The following is an 18170-nucleotide window of genomic DNA, read 5'->3' on the forward strand; positions in this document are numbered from 1 at the left end:
GTACATCCTTTTCTCTATGCTTAACCAGGGGTGCAAATGTGTATTGTTTAGGGTAGCCAGTGGCCCTATCTAGTCCAACCAAATGAACCGCTTATTTTTTTTAAATTTTTTTATAATTCATTTGGTTGAACAAAATAGGGCTAGACATCAACTCTTGCAAGTTGAAAACCCGTACACGATATGGTACTGTAAATCCGTGAGCACTTGATGTACATGTTACATATCCTGATCCGAGATATCAGAATATCTCTGAGTTAATTTTACCGCACGGCAAGCGTGGTGAGCAATCTTCAAATCGTTCGGAAAAAAATCTCACAGTTATTTTTGTCAGTATAAGCAAGGAACCCCTAAAACCGAGAGCCCTTCTCCTAATAGGCAGAGCTCCAAAACGAACTTGGCGACTCTCCCCCGACCCTCACCCCCATCGCCCGCCGCCTCCGGCCTCCCCCGCCCGATCTCGCCGTCGCCATGGAGGACGACGACGAGTTCGGCGACCTCTACACGGACATCGTCCTCCCGACGTCCGAGCCCCCCAGGCCGCCGCCGCCCGCCGCCCCGGCCCCAAACCCTAATTCCGCGCCAGCTCCCGCGTCGGCCGCGGCGGCGGCGGGCGCCGAGGACGACGACGACGACGACTGGCTGCTCGGAGGGGGCGACCCCCTCGCCGGGGTCGACCCCACCACCGACTGGGTCGACGAGGACGACGATGGCGGCGCGCCCCCCGCCGTGAAGCGCGAGGTCGATGCGAAGCCGCCGCCCCCCGCCGCGGAGGATCCCGATCCGCTCATGGGGGTCGGCGCGGACGACCCCGGGGCGGCCATCCCGGGGCTCTCGTCCTCGGCGGCGGCCGGTGGTGCGGCCGGGAGCGACGAGTGGGATAGCGACAGCGAGGACGACCTCCAGATCGTGCTCAACGAGACGGACGGACGCCGGCGGCTCGGGGAGGACGAAGGCGACGACGAGGACGGGGACGACCTCCTCATCGTCGCCGATGGACCTCACATCCCCGGCATGGAGGAGCAGGAGTGGGTGGAGGACGGGACAGCGGCTGGGCCCGAGGGAGAGAGAAAAGAGGGCGGTGAGCCTGGGAAGACGGGCCCCATGCCTGGCGGGAGGATCGGGTACAGTGGCGGCGGCCCGGGGTTCCACCCGCAGCACCATTCCATGTTCAAGGTCAGTTATTCGGGCCAAGAAGCCGTTCGATGTTCGATGCGCTCGGCCCACCCCCAAAGAGGGAGACGGCGTAAACCCCGGTTGCAACTCGCTATGCTTTACGTTGTACTGTGTAAATTCCTGATAAAGTTTAGTTTCTTCCTTAGATTCTTTTGCATTCCTGCTTACTGTCCGACAATGTATACTGTAAATGCAATTTATATAACATATAAAGGGAACAAAGGGAAATACAATGATTTTGCATTTACTTTTTCATGCTTCCGTATAGCAACTTCAAGAGCCTTCTGAATGTTTAATCCCCGTGGGGTTATAATTCTTTGTTTAGTTAGTGAAGTAGTTAACAAGATGGTGGCATCGATACAGACTGGTCACTGAATTTCAAGTCAGTAACTTCATTTCAGATGCTGGTGTGATGCGGATGAAGTCAGCCATTTCGAGGAACATGCCGGTTATTTCATGATAGGAGATAGTGACAAGGTCGGCAGGTGCTCGAAGCTGGCAATATCACTTTTGTCCAGTAAGAGATAAGGCACACATTAGTTGACCCAGCTCCAAGAGCAGGCACTATGATGTACATAAGCTTGCTTGTCAAAGCCCAATCTTCAGGCTGTGTCCAAAATATTTCATTGTTCTGGCTATACACACTCAAGTTACAGTATTCGTTGGCTGTATGCGCTCAAGTCACATTCTCCCTAACTGTAGGTCTGATAGTTCTAGCTATTTCTCTGTGCTAAACTCAACAACAGAACTATGGGGAAATTGGCAAACAGCTGCTGACAGGCGTTTTCCTGTTCCTTGCCGCGAACACAAATATTGACTCTACCTCTAGCAGGAGAGTGTTTAACAATCCCGCACTGGGACTCTTAGGACTAATGGCCATCTGACTGTGGTTGGACCCTGTATGATCAAAGAAGACTTGAATGATTTAGGTGCAGTTGTAACTGTTCGATCCTAAATGTATCGGCACATTTTGTCAGTGTGGAATTTTGTTCTATTAATATCTGCCTGGATATAACTAAGTGGTCAGCTCTAGCATAGTCAAATTACGTACTCACACCCTGGGGATGTGAGATCAGATCTCTTGCAAGTTAATGATAAATTCTATGCATCAGTACATATGCTATTATCTTTAATATAATAATTGGTTATCAAGCAATACCTGTAGTGGGATCAAATATGTTCTTCTGCTACATGACACTTTCCTAAACCATTTTCAAAGAATGGCAATACTGGACAGCATGTAAACCCCAATTGAATATTAAATCAAGCACAGTTCAAGTTCATTTCACGAACTACATGATGTTTTGCATATATATTCATCATCTGTTCTCATGGCTTAACTGCTGGCAAAGCGATGATGTTAAGTACTTGGAAAGTTGTTGGTTGGGAAACGAGTGTTCTCATTCACCTTTTTTACTTTTTAAACTTTCTCTTTGATTATTTTTATAATCTTTGTTCTCCCTCTTGCAGTATGTACGACCTGGCGCTCCAACCGGTGGGGCTCCTAGTGCTCCTGGCCAATTCCGTCCACCTGGACCCCCTGGACCTTTTTCTGGTCGAGGAAGAGGAGACTGGCGGCCTGGTGCTGGTAGGGGCATGAATAAAGGTTTTCATTCAGGCTATGGAATGACTCCATGGGGTGGTGCTGGTCGTGGTTTTGGTGGCGGACTAGATTTCACACTTCCTCCTCACAAGTAAGTTAACTGGTAGACATGATAAGACCTGTAGGTCATTTTATGCTTCGCTTGCTGCAAACTCTGTTTATCTGTTGCAGTTGTGAGTGTGCATTAGGGTTATTATTGTTGCATGCTCTGGCAAATGCCAATTTTGCGTGAATTTAACTCAACGCATAGAATACATCTAGCATTCTCAACTCAAGCGCGCAGAGTCAAGAACCATATACCACTATTTGTTACCTTTTTTTTTGGATGAGGGGCTGGGGATTGAATTCTAGGTTGGAATCAAGGAATTATTTGTGTGCTTCCCGTTGTTATTTCAGTTACATCTGGACAACTATTCTATTTATGCTCATTATATGCCCTCTCCTCAACATAATTTATTTGTCCCAGGATAATTTTTGATATTGACATTGACACCACATTTGAGGAGAAGCCATGGAAATACCCTGGTGCTGAAATTTCAGACTTCTTCAACTTTGGGCTTGATGAGGAGAAATGGAAAGACTACTGCAAGCAACTGGTCAGTCCTTGTTTAACATTTGGTGGCAATATAGCCCCCCCCCCCCCCCCCCCCTTCTATTTTGTCCTTCTGTAAAGTACTGATATATTTTTCACCAGGATCAATCACGATTGGAGTCCACAATGCAATCTAGAATACGGGTGTACGAGAGTGGGCGCTCAGAACAGGTTCCTTGTAACCTCATTTGCTTGATCCAATGCAAGCTATGTACTTTTGTGCCTGTTAACAGTATTTAATTGGTCTCATTCAGGACTACGATCCAGATTTGCCACCGGAGCTAGCTGCTGCGGCTGGCCATCATGACGTTTCTGCTGATAATCGGAATAAAGTAGATAATGGACATACAGATTTCAGTGCCCAAGGGAGAGTTCCTACAAGCAACCGACCTGCAGTGGTAACCCCCACGATGTCTCGTGTACATGTATTTGGTTCACATTTTTCATAATCTTTCATACACACTCCTTTTTTATATACAAAGGCCACTATCAAAAATACAATTTGCTTCTATACAAGGCCATTATCTCTTCCTGAGAAGAATCAATTAGATTTTTGCCTAGCATGATGGTGCTTATTTATGCAAATGTTGCATGCAGCCATAGAGAAAGTGGCACCACATGCAACATGTTTAATTAGCCCGGAACACGAGAGGTTTTCCACACAATTAATCTACCATTATTAGTTGGCTTTGTTTTCTTGGTATCTTAAAAATGTGATAAAGGCCTTGTATACAAAAACGGAGGGAGTGCCATGTTTAGTTGTCCTTGTTTACTTATGTACTCTCACATTCTGTTGTAAACTTGTACATGTGCTACAAAACAGTTTTCGACACACAACCATGTGCATCTTTTCAGTTATCATGTGACATTTGGTTACCATTCTGTAGTTTTGAGTTATCTTTATTTTATTAAACTACTACTAAGAAATTAGTTCCTCATTGTAAGTCAAGAAAACTGTGTTCGTCATCATGCAAAACTATCAAAAAATTGTAGGTGTTTTTTTGTTCTTTTATTTGTTTGGTGTTACCGTTCACTGTTCAGTCAAACTACTAAGAGCATCTTTTTTCCCTCTCCAGATGACGGGCAGACCTATACAAGTTGAAACTGGTTATGGAGAACGTTTTCCGTCTGCTGATACACGTCCAGGTCGAAACCGTGAATCAGATTCTGTTATAGAGGTAAGCTGTGATCCTGCTTTGGCATATATTTAAGTTGTCTCACTAGTAGCTTTTCAATTCTAAGCATTGTCTTGGGTTTCAGATTGTATGTGAGCCTCCGGCAGATGATCCAATAGTTGCTGATAGTTCAGTGGATCAGTCTGAGAAGGATTCTCAAGGAGGTAAAAAAAGCAACGGTGTTGAGGAGAGCGAGGTCTATACACCAGAGAAGACGAACAATTCTTCTTATAATTCCTCTTTGGGAAAGGCAGAACATACCAGAAGGTTGCCTGTCTCATCTGAAGGTGATATGCTCACATCAGATGTTCAGGGCCGTTCCCCGCCGAACTACAAAATAAGGGGCTCTCCATCTCGTGGAGTAAGGTATGCAGTATCTACAAAACCAAACTTGTTAATCCTGGCTAAATTATGCGTGCTGCAGTTTGCATTACGGTTGATTTTGATAATCTCGTTTTCTCAGAACTAATTTTCTGCATCACATTATAGATAATTCAGCACATAGCAGTTCAACAACCGCAAACTGAGTTCTAGTCTTTATTGGTGTGATCACATGAATGTTACTTCCGGATTAGAGTGAGCCAGTTGCGGTGGTCTTTTTAGCCTTTAAGTAGTAGTCCTGTTCGAAAGATCATAGTGAAGTGAGGTATTACAGTGAGTCTAGTTTCTTGAAGGCCAGGCCATTGCACATTCCACCTTCACTAGAGCAGATCATAGCCAAGATGTTCTCAGTGAAGGAGCCAAGTTTAGTTTATATGAGTCTAGTTTCTTGAAGGCAAAGGCCATTGCACATTCCATCTTAAATAGACCAGATCATGGCCAAGGTGCTCTCACTTAAGGAGCCAAGTGGCCAGCAATTCATGCCACAGTGATACCCCTTCTACCACTATTCACATGCACTGTTACACGTAACTGATGGATTGTCATTCACATGCACGGTTACATTTAACTGATGGATTGTCATTCCATGATGTGGTAGTATGTATTGTGTTTCAATATCCAAGCCCTCCAGTATTTCATTAGTCTCTTGCCCGATTGCAAGGTTAATGCCAGGATGTGGATTCTGGAGATCTTTGGATGATGTCATTGTTCCATTTTCTCTAGCATATGCTTCCCATATTTCTTGTATTTTTTGGTTTTACGTCCTTCAGCTCTTTGTTTTTGTCGAAGTTGTATCTCTGATGCTTGCCCTCAAATTGTTCTTTAAAAGGTTGAAAGGACGCTCTCAGGGTGTAAACCCTAGCCGAGAAGCTGAAAGCTCCAATGAAGTACCTCGCAAAGCAACATCCTCAAAGAGACGCCGTGATACCCCGAGAGATAGCAAACCTGTTGATGACTCAGAAACTAAGGATGGCTTAAAACGGTCACCTACTGTTGCTGATGAAACGACAGACAAGCTGAGCACAGAAGATCAATTTGCTGATAATGATGATAGGCTTGCTTTGGTTGATAGTGCTGAAGTGGATGCTGATGATGCTATCTCAGAACCTCACATGGCTAGCGATACGAATGAGGATGATAATGAGGATCATTCTAGTAAAAGGCAGAAGATCATTTCTAAGGTTGAGCAGCCCCCTGGACTCATTAATAGTAGTGATCAAGTCGATTTGAAGACACTGAATAGTGAAAACAGTAGAGGAGTGAGGTCTGGTAGCAGCAAAGATCATCAGAAACGCCTTGAATCTGGTGAAGAAGTTCTGCAAGATAGGCGGTCCAGGCGTGTAAATGATGTGAGAAGGCATCATGATGGAGAAGAACGCGATCCCCGTCGAAAGGACGTGTCTGCTCGAGACGTCAAACCTGAAATAGAAAGGACACATTTGGCTTCTAGAGGTAGGGATGATATCCACCATCCTTACGGGAACAGAGATCGGGACATACGCGGTAAAAGTTTTGATAGGGTAAGAGAGACTGAAATTTTGCAGAGGAGAGAAGACAGCATGCACAACAGAAGAGGCAAGGAGGAAGATTTGAGACTCAACTACAATGCTGAAGTTGGTGCAAGACATAGAAATAAGTTGAGACCTATTGATAGGAATGACAGGGATGAAGATCCTCATCCAAGGAAATTGCTGGATGATGGTGACTGGAGGGGCTCTAGACAAAGAGAGCGTGGTGATATGGTTTTGAATAGTCGTGAAAGTTTAGATGATTCTCATATCAAGAGAAAGAAAGATGAAGAGAACACCAGGAGAATGAAACCTGAGAATGAAGATGCAGTCCACGGTTATAGAGGAAGGGATGATCCAAACAGAAGGAAGAGAGAACGGGATGATGGAATTGATCAGAAAAGAAGAGACGATGGTGTTAGGATGCGGGAGAAGGCTGATGATCGTAGTATTGTGAAGAATAAAGAGGACAACTTGCGACAGAGAGAAAAGGACGACAGGCAGAGGCCTAAGCATGAAAGCACACTGCTCCTTCAGAGAGAAGAAGGCAGAGGAACTGGTCGGGGTGGACGGGTTATGGATGACAAAATTGTCGGTGGTGGTAGGAAGAAGGATGAATCAAGATCTGCATTGTTGAGCAAAGAAACCCTAGAGCGCAACAAACAAAATGAGCCTGGGAGGAGAGGTCAAGGTGCAGAAGAAAACAGCACGCAGAATAAAGGGCGAGCTGATGTGCGTCCACGTGATGACAATCCAAATAACAATGAAAGGAACTCCAGACAAGATAAAATAAACAAGATTCATGACAATAATCGTGTATCTAGCAGTTCTGATGCTCGCCAGGCTAGTAGGGATAAGCCGAGGGAGAGCACAAGAAAGGGCAGAGGCTCTGTGCCAAATGAGCAAGATCTTCACAGATCTAGCAAGAGAAGACGGGAAGACCATGAAAGCTTTCGTAGTGGGAAGGTATGAAATTCTTGTTGAAAGTAACTTTCGAAAGACATAGGCATTAGAAATTCAGGCGATTGACTAATCACGAGGTGGTGATGTGTGTTTGAGACATCTGACTTGAAACAGATTAGTGTTGTGTTTTTAAAGTTTTGCAGATCTTATACCTTATTGTGTTACAAAAGATATTGCAATAATCATGAATTTATGATAGGATGTATACTTAACATGCACATAGGGTTTGTACTTTGTTTTTAAAAGAAGGGCTTTTACTTAAATACTACATGGTCCTTATTCCAAGCAAAGTTGTGTTGCATAATTGGTGACAACCATTTACCTTTATGTTTTCTGGGCCAGTCAGTGAATTTGTTTTCATAATTCTTTGCTGATTGTTTTATTTTTCTGCCAAAGCCTAATCGTAATATGATATCCAAGTGCCGTTTTTCTTATTTGTAAATTTGACAAGTTGAGTATGGTCAGATTTGTTGCTGTGTTTTTATGTTACTGTTTGAGTGCCCACACAGTTCGCCGCAATGGTTCCAAATAAACCACACTATTATTTAAACCAAATTAAGTCACAATTAAGTATGATGCATATTCTTTCCTAATTCCTATACATAATCAGCCTTACTGTGATGTAATATGCTCAACAACGATGTGGCATCGAGGAACACGATTGAATTCCCTGTTGCAGTGTTAAAAAATATACGTAATCAGCCTGTTAACAGAGGCATCCAAAATGATCAATTAGCATGGTTAGTTAGTTACACACCCAAAGGAAGTGATGAATTGGTCTGAGGAAAACTGGAACATATGCTGTTTGTCATTGCCAAGAAGAATATCAGAAGTTGAGGTTGAGCAAGTGACCTCACGGCAGAATTGTGTGGCTCTGCAGTTGAAGAGTAGATCGACACGAGGGTTTACTAGTGTTTGCTACTACAATTAGGTTAGCAAAACAACTACTCCCTCCGTTCCGAATTACTTGTCGCAGGTATGGATGTATCTAGATGTATTTTAGTTCTAGATACATTCATTTTTGCGACGAGTAATTTGGAACAGAGGGAGTAGTATATAGTTAGATACATGATAGAATTTTCTCTTGGGGACGTCAAGGCAGATTGTCACATGGCGAAGTTACAAGCCAAAACACAATACAGCAAAACAGTTGACTGACGCGTGTTTTTGCATTTTCTGCACCTTGCATGCATTTTTCCTAAGAAATTCTCATTAAGCATTCAACTATGTTACCCTGCAAACAAAAATCCTTTATTATATTATACATAAACACCAGTTTGATTCAATTGTACACTGCGGCGATATTCACCATTCGTGGTGGTGACCATCAAGTATGACAGTGGTTGGTCACTGGACAAGACAGACGATCATCACCTAGTCTGTAGTGGGCGGTCATAGAATGTTGTTGAGTGGCTACTAGGGGGGCACATGGTCTATTGCTTGGCCTACGGCTGTTGTAGGGCAAGGTGGGGGATACTAACTACCAAGAGCTATCGCTCGAGTGTTACGTTACCTTGATAAACCAAAATTGTGGGGATGTCAGATATCAACGAAGGGGGGCAGTTGCTGCATAGAAATAGGGTAGTTATCTAGTGCACAAGTGTGACCGGGCGAGTGTCTGGAATATCTTTAGCTTGGGAGTAAGACCAGAACCATGTAGATTTGGAAGGGTATTTCTAGACGGCCTTACCCTTGCACGATGCTGTCTAGAAATGAACAATACTACTGAATAATCAGTTGCCGATCCACAGTCTGTACCCTCTCCCGGTACGCATGGAGCATTGAAGACATCTACTATTCTTTTGGTAAAATGTAGCCTTTTCTCTTCTGCATACTAGGCCAATTATAAAACACGTGTGCTGGTTCCTTTCCTCATCCTCCGCCACTGTAAAGGATGTACCTGTTTATTGCTTGTGAGTTGTGAGGCATTTAGATCTTTCTTGTCTGGGCAGAAAATTTGCATGCGCATTGAGTGTTACAATCAGGCACTAGAAACTTCACATAAAATTCAACTGGTGTCGGCCTTCTTAATGATTTTGGATCGCTTCATGATTTGCATGGATAATTATCAGACGTATTTATGCACACTGGAATTCTTTATAGAACATTCTTCTGGTCGGCTGGTGGCACACTAGTGGCTCTGGTTTCTGAGTGCACCTCTGGTTTTTAATGCATGCTGTCCATGTTTAAGAATTAGCTAGATTTCATTCATGGGGTGAACTGATTTATGTGTTTACTCATCTGCAACATTTTGGTCTCTGTTGAATAACAAAGAGTATAGTTCTCTTGCAAAGAAAACTTGCTGCTAGTTGAAAAATGAAGAGCACGGCACCGGTATATGAATAAGCATATGATTTTTTTGTGGAAATTTACTGCTTGGTGGGCTTATGTCTTTAGATTTTGTTTTAACTCTTTGGAATATTCACCCTCAACCCAAATGCAAACAAAACTTTGTATAGGTTGAGGCGAAAGGAGGGAGGGAGCAACAAAATGGTAGGGATCATGCTACATCATCCAAAACGAGCAAGAATCCTCAACATGATTCATTTGTGAAACAAGGGGAAGAAGAAGCCATGTCAGATGATGAGAATACCGATGATTCAAGAAGGGGTCGGTCTAAGCTGGAGCGATGGACAAGCCACAAAGAGATTGACTATAGTACTATTGATAATGAGACCACACATGCATTTCCTTCCATCGAAGCTGATGTTCAACCCCCCACTGCTGATGCGTCAGGTAAATCTGATGTTCCTGCTATAGTTGTCAGTTCGGACATGAAGAACAGTGGTGATAATGGGCAAGCCTCTGAGATGACGGCTGAAGAGCGTGACCGACATCTAGACACGGTTGAGAGGCTCAAGAGAAGAAGCGAACGATTCAAACTTCCCATGCCTGGCGAGAAGGAGGTACCCCAGAACAAAAAGGTTGATGCTGAAGTGCAGACTTCCCAGAATGAATCGCCTGCTGCTGACGTTGAAGTGAAGCCTGAGCGGCCAGCTCGCAAGAGGAGATGGGCTGGGAGTTGATTGGAACTCACAAACATATATCCTCATCTGAAGAAGTGGCGGCACAGCTCATGGAAGCTGGAAACATATCGTCATCTGAAGAAGTCGCGGCACAGCTGAGCTCGCGCAATGCTTTTCTCTGTTACAACTGAAAGTTGAACTGATGTATGATTTGTACTGTATAACTTAGATCTGTAACTGTAACCATACATACATGTTCATTTGTGGCCGGGGACCTGGATACTTCATTTATCTTTTCCGATTCCTCCCCTCATTTGCGGGGATCGGAAATGTGTGGCACTGGTGCGCCACCAGACTCCGGGTAGCTATGTGTTCTTTGTGGGAAACCTTGGAGGTTTCCAGCTTCATCTGCTACCCAAAGGAGCCACAAGGCAGTTTTGAAGCTGGCGTGGGGATGCTGCAAGGCGCCTTGTTATGAGCTGCCATGGGCACACTGGATTTTGCATCACTCTTCTACTGGTGTTACTTGAAAGCTTTTGTTTGTGGACCAAGAAGAGCTGGGGATCTCGGGAGTGCTTCGAGTTATGACATCTGCTGTTTATGTTTGATATTATTATGTGTATGTACATTATGATAATCTCTTGGACTGGTGTGCATAGGATGCAACAAGATAGATTCTATAGTAGAAGTGCATGTTGCAGTGAATGTCGTGGACAATGCATGCGATAATATTCTATACCTGTAGACAGTGGTAGGTAAAAAAAGGTTATATGCTTGTTTAGCTTCTTTTTTCTAGCGATGTACATGAATTTTGCCTATGAAAAAACTGACTTTAAGATGCCAGTCTTGTCGCCTGATTGAATTTTAGTTAGCACTTTTAGTTGCATATCTGTTTGAAGGTGCTAGTAAAATAGTGAAATTGCTCCCCTATTGCGAGCTGATGTCAACGACGCAGCCAGCCATTGACTTGCAGCATAGAAATCAAGAGTTGCGTCAGGCTCGCGCCGAACCACCTGAGCCGTCAGGCTAGGCCACGAATGAGCGGCACATCCTCGTGGACCGACTGGTGGTCGCCGGTACGCCCACGGCAGGGGGGCGGGCGGCGATGCTGACCTCCCACCGGGCCCCGTGCCAGCACTGCCCTCACCTCAGTTCAACAAAAAAAAAACACTTTGTCCTCGCCAGCTAGAAAAAAGAAATCATCACCAACCGGACGATGGTGTGGTGAAACCTTGTCCTCACCAGCTAGAAAAAAAAAATCATCACCAACCGGACGATCGTGTGGTGAAGCTTTGCCCTCACCAGCTTGGAAAAAGAAACTTTCATCACCCACCGGACGATGGTGTGGTGAGATTCCCCCCGCCACGGGGGTGCGTGCCGCCTCGTGCCGCCGTAGGAGCGGCACCCTCGCCCGTTCGCTGGCCGTTGAGCCCGAGCTCGTCACAAAACGGGGTGCGGCCGTGCCGCGTGCGCGCCCCGTGCCCCGCCCGCTCCTCCCACGGGTTCGCGCCGCGAGCCCACCGGACCCCGCTGATACCACGGGCCACCCGGTCGGACCTTCCAACACAGCCCACTGGTTTCCCCCGGGAAACCCCGGGCGGCACGCGCCCCCTTGCCGACGTGGCGAGCCCGCCCTATCCGATCCAACAGCCACGTCACGCCCATCCCTCTCCAACGAACGAACGATCAAAGCCCGCATTCCCCCCATATAAATACCCGAGGAAGCCCAGAATCCAGCAGAGCTATACATCCCAATCCAATCCATCGCAAACCAATCTGATCCAATCCAAGATCGTCGTGTTCATTCTGAAAGTGTCGATCGCAGCGGATCATAGATAGCTAGGCGATGGCCCCGAGCGCGTCGATGCTGTTCCTGAGCTACCACCAGCTCCACCACGGCCCCGCCGACGCGCCGCACGGCAAGGACGGCGCCGGCGCCGGCGCCGGCACCGGCGGCTTCCGGTTCGGCTTCGGCAATGTCTTCTTCTCCCTTGGCGTCCTGGCGCCGAAGCGGCGGGATGCGGCGGTGCACGACGGGAAGGAGAGGGCGCGTCGGGCCGGCGGCGAGGAGGAGGAGCCCGCGACGCTGGCGAGCAAGTTCGACGAGGCCGTGCGGCTCAGCTGCTGGTCGTCCTGAAGCCTATCTTAATGAATTTCCGCGTGCTCCTGTAGCTTCTGCCTCTTTGGCCGTTCAATCATGTGCCGTGCCGATCGTTGGCAATGGCAGCATATGTGTAGATAAAATGTGACTGTGCATATGAATTTCCCTTCTTTCTTTCTTGCTGTGTGAAATCCTGGGTAGTACTGATTTCTGAATTATCCCGATCATAAGATTTGGTATACATGGGCTCGATGTCGTCGTGTCCTCACGCTGCTAGCTTCTGAACTTGGAGCGTCCTTGAAAAGGATAATTTTCAAATCCTATCCAGAATCGCCTAAACACCATTCTGAACTGCTAAGTGGGTCTATGAACTTGCAAAGTTTGTCCCTCGTAACGGTGAATTTGCGTAGTTTTCTTCACGCTCCTCGTCTCCTCGACATGAGCTCGCCATGGATAAGCATTGCCAAGAGACCAGTAACACATTTGAAAGTACAAAAGAGATCAGTAGCAGTACGTTACGATCTTATCCCTCGACCTTTTCTTTTTGCCTAAGATCCCTTGACATGATTCACATTTTTTTCTTTTGAGGGGGACATGGTTTACAGCTGTGGGCTGGCCACCAGTGCTGAATCCGGCGGACAGCAGAGGATTCGGCCCACAGCTCTAACTGGGCCCGTGGGCCACCAGAAATTCTCCCCCAAACTTTACTTAACCCCCTGCCCAACCGCGAAAAAAAGAACTCGACACCCCCAAGGCCTCACCCAACCTCTGCCACTGCCGCTTCCCCCGGCGTTCGTTGCCCCCTCCGACCAGCCGGCGCACCCCGCACTGCACGCCATGAAGGTGAGTGATCAGACGAACCTCTCATGCTCTACGTTTCTCTGGATGCAGCCGTATGTGCCCCGAGTACCGGTCAATAGGTTTCTGGTTCGGGGAGTTTATGCGGCGTGCAGGCCACGTGCTCGACGTAATGCCTCGCCGGGTGTCCTGTGCAGATTGCGGTGGAGGGATGCATGCACGGGGAGCTGGACAAGGTCTACGACACGATGCAGCGGCTCGAGGCGGCCGAGGGTATCAAGATCGACCTCCTCATCTGCTGCGGCGACTTCCAGGTGCGCTCAGGCTGCAGGCAGTCCCCTCTGCCCACGCTCCTTTATTGGAGCTGGAGTTTGTTTTTTTCCCCTTGAATACATTGCGAGCTTACAGTTTGGCTCGACGGTGGTGTATGCTGTTTTGCATCATGTCGTGCACGCACCTGCTTGGGACATGGGATCTGTCTGGTTCACAATGGCCTAGCTGCTGGCTGGTTGTTTGTTTGAAGTTAACCTAACATATCTGTTACTCGTTGGAATAGATAGTTGATCTGGCTAGGGTATCACAGCATTTTCTAAGTCTACCACACACTTCCCTTGAATTGAAATGCTGCAATATTTGTCTTACTGGGTCTGGTCATGCCGGGCCCTTTGTTACGGAAATATATTTATCTTACTGTCCTTAAGAAGGTCATATCTGGCTCGGTTCTATGGAGCATGGACAAGTTGATTTTTCACATGGTCATAGTTTAATGTTCGGTAGTAATTCTATGTACGTGTTGACATATTTCACATTCTGACATTGCACCTTTTCATGCAGGCTGTAAGGAATGAGAGTGATTTACAGTGTGTAAATGTCCCACCAAAGTTTCGTACCATGAACTCGTTTTGGAAGTACTACTCTGGGCAAGCAGTTGCCCCATACCCAACTATCTTCATCGGCGGGAATCATGAAGCAGCCAATTATTTGTGGGAACTGTGAGTCTCTGTCACTTATGCCCGACACAACTTTCAAAATACCAATCCGTGGTTTAGTTTAGCTGTGGGACCTTATTCTATATTTTCACTTTGTAGGACAATAACTAGAATTTGCATGTAAAAATTTAGGAAGGATTGAAGCACAGTAATCTGAAAATTTCCATGATATTTACTCAAATTTTCAATCTAAAAAAAAATTCTAACTGGGACAAGGATGATCTATGTATGGAAGTGTGTTGTCCAATAACTATTCATAGAAACATCGGGATGTAAAGAAAAGAATTAAAGGGAGAAAGGCATTGTTTTGAATCTAAGGCTGTCCCTTGTTTTGAACTAATATCTGCTTAGGAGTTTAATAACAAGTAGCTCAACAGCTTTCAGTCATTGGATACATTGATTTACTCAACATATTTGAGTATTGTTGTTCAATGATGAGGTGTTGTCTTGCTTATTGAAAAATGCAATGCCTGCTGTTTTCTAATTGTGGTGTAACCACTATCAGGTACTATGGAGGATGGGCAGCACCTAACATCTACTTCTTGGGGTTTGCTGGTGTTGTTAAGTTTGGAAATATTCGAATTGGTGGAATGTCAGGAATACATAAGCAACATGATTATTACCGAGGCAAGTTTATTAATATCTTGCTTGGGATACTTTGTAGTTTGAAGTTTTTTTTTGTTGCATCTAGAGGTTATTGTCTAGGGAGTAGAAGCCTATTGAAGAAGGATCCTAAACTAGAACTGTAAATTTCATTAGACCCTGAACAAAGCATTCAGAATTATTATTGCCAATCTATGCAGGACACCATGAGAGGCCTCCATACGATAATGCTACTATACGATCAGTGTACCATGTAAGGCATTACGATGTTCTCAAGCTAATGCATGTGAAGGAGCCTCTAGATATATTCATGTCACATGACTGGCCTCTTGGCATTACTGAATATGGAAACCGGGAGAGGCTCCTTCGAGAGAAACCGTTCTTCAAAGAAGAGGTAATACCAAGTTGCCAATTGACATAGGGGATTATTTTGTGTTACACATTTGTTATGTCCGCGTAGTACACGACCCACCCAGCACCAAGTTAGGGGGAAGATTCCAATGATTTATTAATTTGGTAGTTTATCCTTTAAATTAAGATCTATTTTAGCTTGGGCGTTAAGCCAACTAGACATAAGATCTACGATTTGTTCTTAGATTGGATTGTTAGTCCTCTATAAGGAGAACCCTCTGTGAGGAATAGAGCCAAGCAAGAATTAGAAGAGTGGTTCTTCTATCTTGCCCCTGGAGTGAGAGCCTTCCCTCCTATCTACCTAGATCCTAGTACGCAACGCATTCAAACCATTGCAACTCTCTATAACATATGCCTTTCATTACTCATCATCCACCAACCTTGTGAAAATGCCTCAAGGGAGTGTGTTGACTTTATTGTGTGACAATGTCACATTTTGAGTCAAAGCCAAAGAATAATATAATAAATAAGCGATGCCACATTTTTCATGATAATTACTGCAGTGAAACAGTTTCCAGTGTTGTGTCAGCATCTGTGATCAGCTAAGGACTGTTTCTCTCTCCTTTTTTTGCTAATTAATCTTGTAAAGGTACACTAGATAAACCTTAGTATTTTAGCTAAAAATGATAATGTTAATCCCTATGGCATCAAGTTTCGTATGGTGAGCTGATGACTACTGTGGTCTGACATGCACAGTGTTTGATTGAGACTACTTCCTCAAAAATGGAATGCTTCATGCTTCCCTACACACATATCAAACTATTGTTAATGTTCTGTTCTCTTGTCATTTCAGGTCAACGAGAGAACATTAGGCAGTGAATCTGCAGCAAAATTACTGAACAAATTAAAACCACCGTACTGGTTTTCAGCTCATCTTCATTGTAGATTTCCAGCTATCATTCAACATGGTGAGGATGGACCTACGACTAAGTTTCTTGCTCTTGATAAGTGCCTTCCCGGGCGGAATTTTTTGCAGGTACTACTATCTCCTCTACCACAGACATTTGAACCACTACAAATAAGTTCCTTGCACATATTTGTTCTGAGATGTCAATCAATTTTAGGTAATAGACATTCCATCCAATCCGGGACCATATGAAATTCAGTATGACGAAGAATGGCTTGCAATAACACGGAGATTCAATAGTGCTTTCCCCTTAACTCGGATGCCGTGTACAATTCGGTTGGTGCATAAATTGTCTTGTTTGTTTGTTACAGTGTAATGAATATTCTTAAAATATACAATAAATGACAAAGCTGGAGTAATTCAATTGGCTTATCTGACAGGAATGAAGAACTTGATATTGAAGATGACCGGCAGTGGGTTAGGAGCAAGTTGAATGCTAGAGGGGCTAAGACATTTGATTTTGTCCAGACTGCTCCACCTTATGATCCGTCCAGGCCAGTTTATAACCCCCCCATAGCAGGTAAGCTTTAATAGTCATGTCTTCACTGTGAGCCATAAATATTATGGATTCTACTGTCGAAATGTTTCTTGATCTTGAGCTACCATATAGTTTTCCTTTAGTTCCACAATTTCATCTTATGTCACAGTTCATTGCTTTCATTCTAGTTGTTTTTTGTATTTAAAGTATCACAAACTAGTATCTGATTCTAAGCATTTGAACTCTTTCTTTGTCAAACTTCTGATGTGTGCTTTACATGGTTCTTGTGCTACACAGTTCCTTGCAGAAACCCACAAACTGAATCATTTCTCCAGTTTTTAGAACTCCCATATCTGCTGGACTCGTCTAATCCTGGCGGTATGTTTCTCTCTCTCTCTCTCCCTGATAAATGCTTATGGCTGTAGCCTAGTCTCTTTTGTGGTAACATCTAAACTCTGAGTTTCATGCACTCTAAGCTAAGAACTGGCTGCTTGTGGGTCTGACCTAGTCAGTTTGCACTTCATCAATATTATTTTCGTTTACGCTCACTCAAACTATTTGTTACCAAAAGAAGAACAGTTGTTCTGCTGTGGTTATACTTTGTGATGACTTGTGGTTACTCATCTTGACAGGTGCTGATATAAACGTATCGAGCTCTCAGGCAGCACCTGCACTTGACAACGAAGACATAGAGCTCCCCGATGAAGTTGAAGACGACGAAGATGATGAGGAGTGAAGCACTTAAAGTAGTGGATTCGTTGGAGGTTTAACTAGGACAAGTTCTGTTGTATATCCCTGCGTCCAGGGTTTTGTTGCCAGCTATGTTGATGGATGTCATTACCTCTGTAGAGCATAACTGCAGAAGGAAAACTAACTTGTAGACCGCAGTACCGTACAGTAACCTTGCTTGATTACGAGGTGTAACTGGAGTTATATGCTAGCACAATGCAGATTTTTTTAGAGATATTACGTTTTTTTAAACTAACAATGTCAATCTTTTATATTTTAGAGTAAAGAAACTGCAAAGTTTTTTTGTCGACGAGTCTTTGGTCTCATATATATATATTTTTCAGAACAATGATTAATTTTATTAATCAAGTGAGGAGATTGCTATAGATTGAGGAAACCGAAACAAAACAAAGCACATACATATTCAAAAGATATCAAAGCATTTGAAATCACCAAAGTTCTGCTAAACACATGTTGATAGTCTATGCACACGGTATAAACCTACAGGAAAGCATACTTGGCTAAACTCAAAAGGTTTTGAATAGCAGCATGAGCCCAACAGGCCAACACTAGGTGTAAAATCTTGTACCATTGAACGTACCGTAACCGGGTACACTCCTCAAAAGACAAGCCATCAAGATGTTGATTCATCCTCAAAAGACAAGCCGTCAAGCTGTTGATTCATCACCGAACCATTAAAAGGGACTAAATAGGAGAAACTAAAACATTGCTAGCTCCTCGACGTCGCCAGTGAAAACACAATGGGATGTGGATGAAGGACGCATGAAAGGAA

The 18170-nt window shown here is 44.6% G+C and overlaps 3 protein-coding genes across 3 annotated transcripts; all 3 read left to right on the plus strand.

Annotated features, from left to right (window-relative positions):
* Positions 1–362: 362 nt before the first annotated feature.
* FIP1[V] (FIP1[V]-like protein) lies at positions 363–11204 on the plus strand. Its single transcript, XM_048713491.2, has 9 exons — positions 363–1173; positions 2644–2867; positions 3243–3372; positions 3471–3539; positions 3623–3766; positions 4445–4546; positions 4629–4909; positions 5754–7398; positions 9855–11204. Exons 1-9 carry the CDS (start codon positions 469–471, stop codon positions 10419–10421), a joined length of 3867 nt encoding a protein of 1288 aa, XP_048569448.2. The 5' UTR covers positions 363–468; the 3' UTR covers positions 10422–11204.
* Positions 11205–12092: 888 nt separating this feature from the next.
* On the plus strand, positions 12093–12636 carry LOC125550483 (uncharacterized). The gene has a single exon (XM_048713490.2). The coding sequence runs from the start codon at positions 12208–12210 to the stop codon at positions 12496–12498; it is 291 nt and encodes a 96-aa protein (XP_048569447.2). The 5' UTR covers positions 12093–12207; the 3' UTR covers positions 12499–12636.
* Positions 12637–12790: 154 nt separating this feature from the next.
* On the plus strand, positions 12791–17629 carry DBR1 (debranching enzyme 1). The gene is made up of 10 exons (XM_048713489.2): positions 12791–13305; positions 13458–13574; positions 14095–14252; positions 14755–14876; positions 15053–15246; positions 16057–16239; positions 16328–16446; positions 16551–16690; positions 16946–17026; positions 17281–17629. The coding sequence occupies exons 1-10, from the start codon at positions 13057–13059 to the stop codon at positions 17382–17384; spliced, it is 1467 nt and encodes a 488-aa protein (XP_048569446.2). The 5' UTR covers positions 12791–13056; the 3' UTR covers positions 17385–17629.
* Positions 17630–18170: the final 541 nt, after the last annotated feature.

This window comes from Triticum urartu, chromosome 4A (assembly GCF_056163025.1).
Source record: "Triticum urartu cultivar PI428250 chromosome 4A, HENAU_Tu73, whole genome shotgun sequence".
Taxonomy (NCBI): domain Eukaryota; kingdom Viridiplantae; phylum Streptophyta; class Magnoliopsida; order Poales; family Poaceae; genus Triticum; species Triticum urartu.

Excerpts from the sequence above, each read along its gene's own strand:
- LOC125550483 (XM_048713490.2), top strand. The coding sequence starts at position 12,208 with ATGGCCCCGAGCGCGTCGATGCTGTTCCTGAGCTACCACCAGCTCCAC.
- DBR1 (XM_048713489.2), top strand. The coding sequence starts at position 13,057 with ATGGTTTACAGCTGTGGGCTGGCCACCAGTGCTGAATCCGGCGGACAG. Across the intron at positions 13,575-14,094 it reads TCTGCTGCGGCGACTTCCAG|GCTGTAAGGAATGAGAGTGA; the intron begins GTGCGCTCAGGC and ends CTTTTCATGCAG. Across the intron at positions 16,691-16,945 it reads TTATAACCCCCCCATAGCAG|TTCCTTGCAGAAACCCACAA; the intron begins GTAAGCTTTAAT and ends TGTGCTACACAG.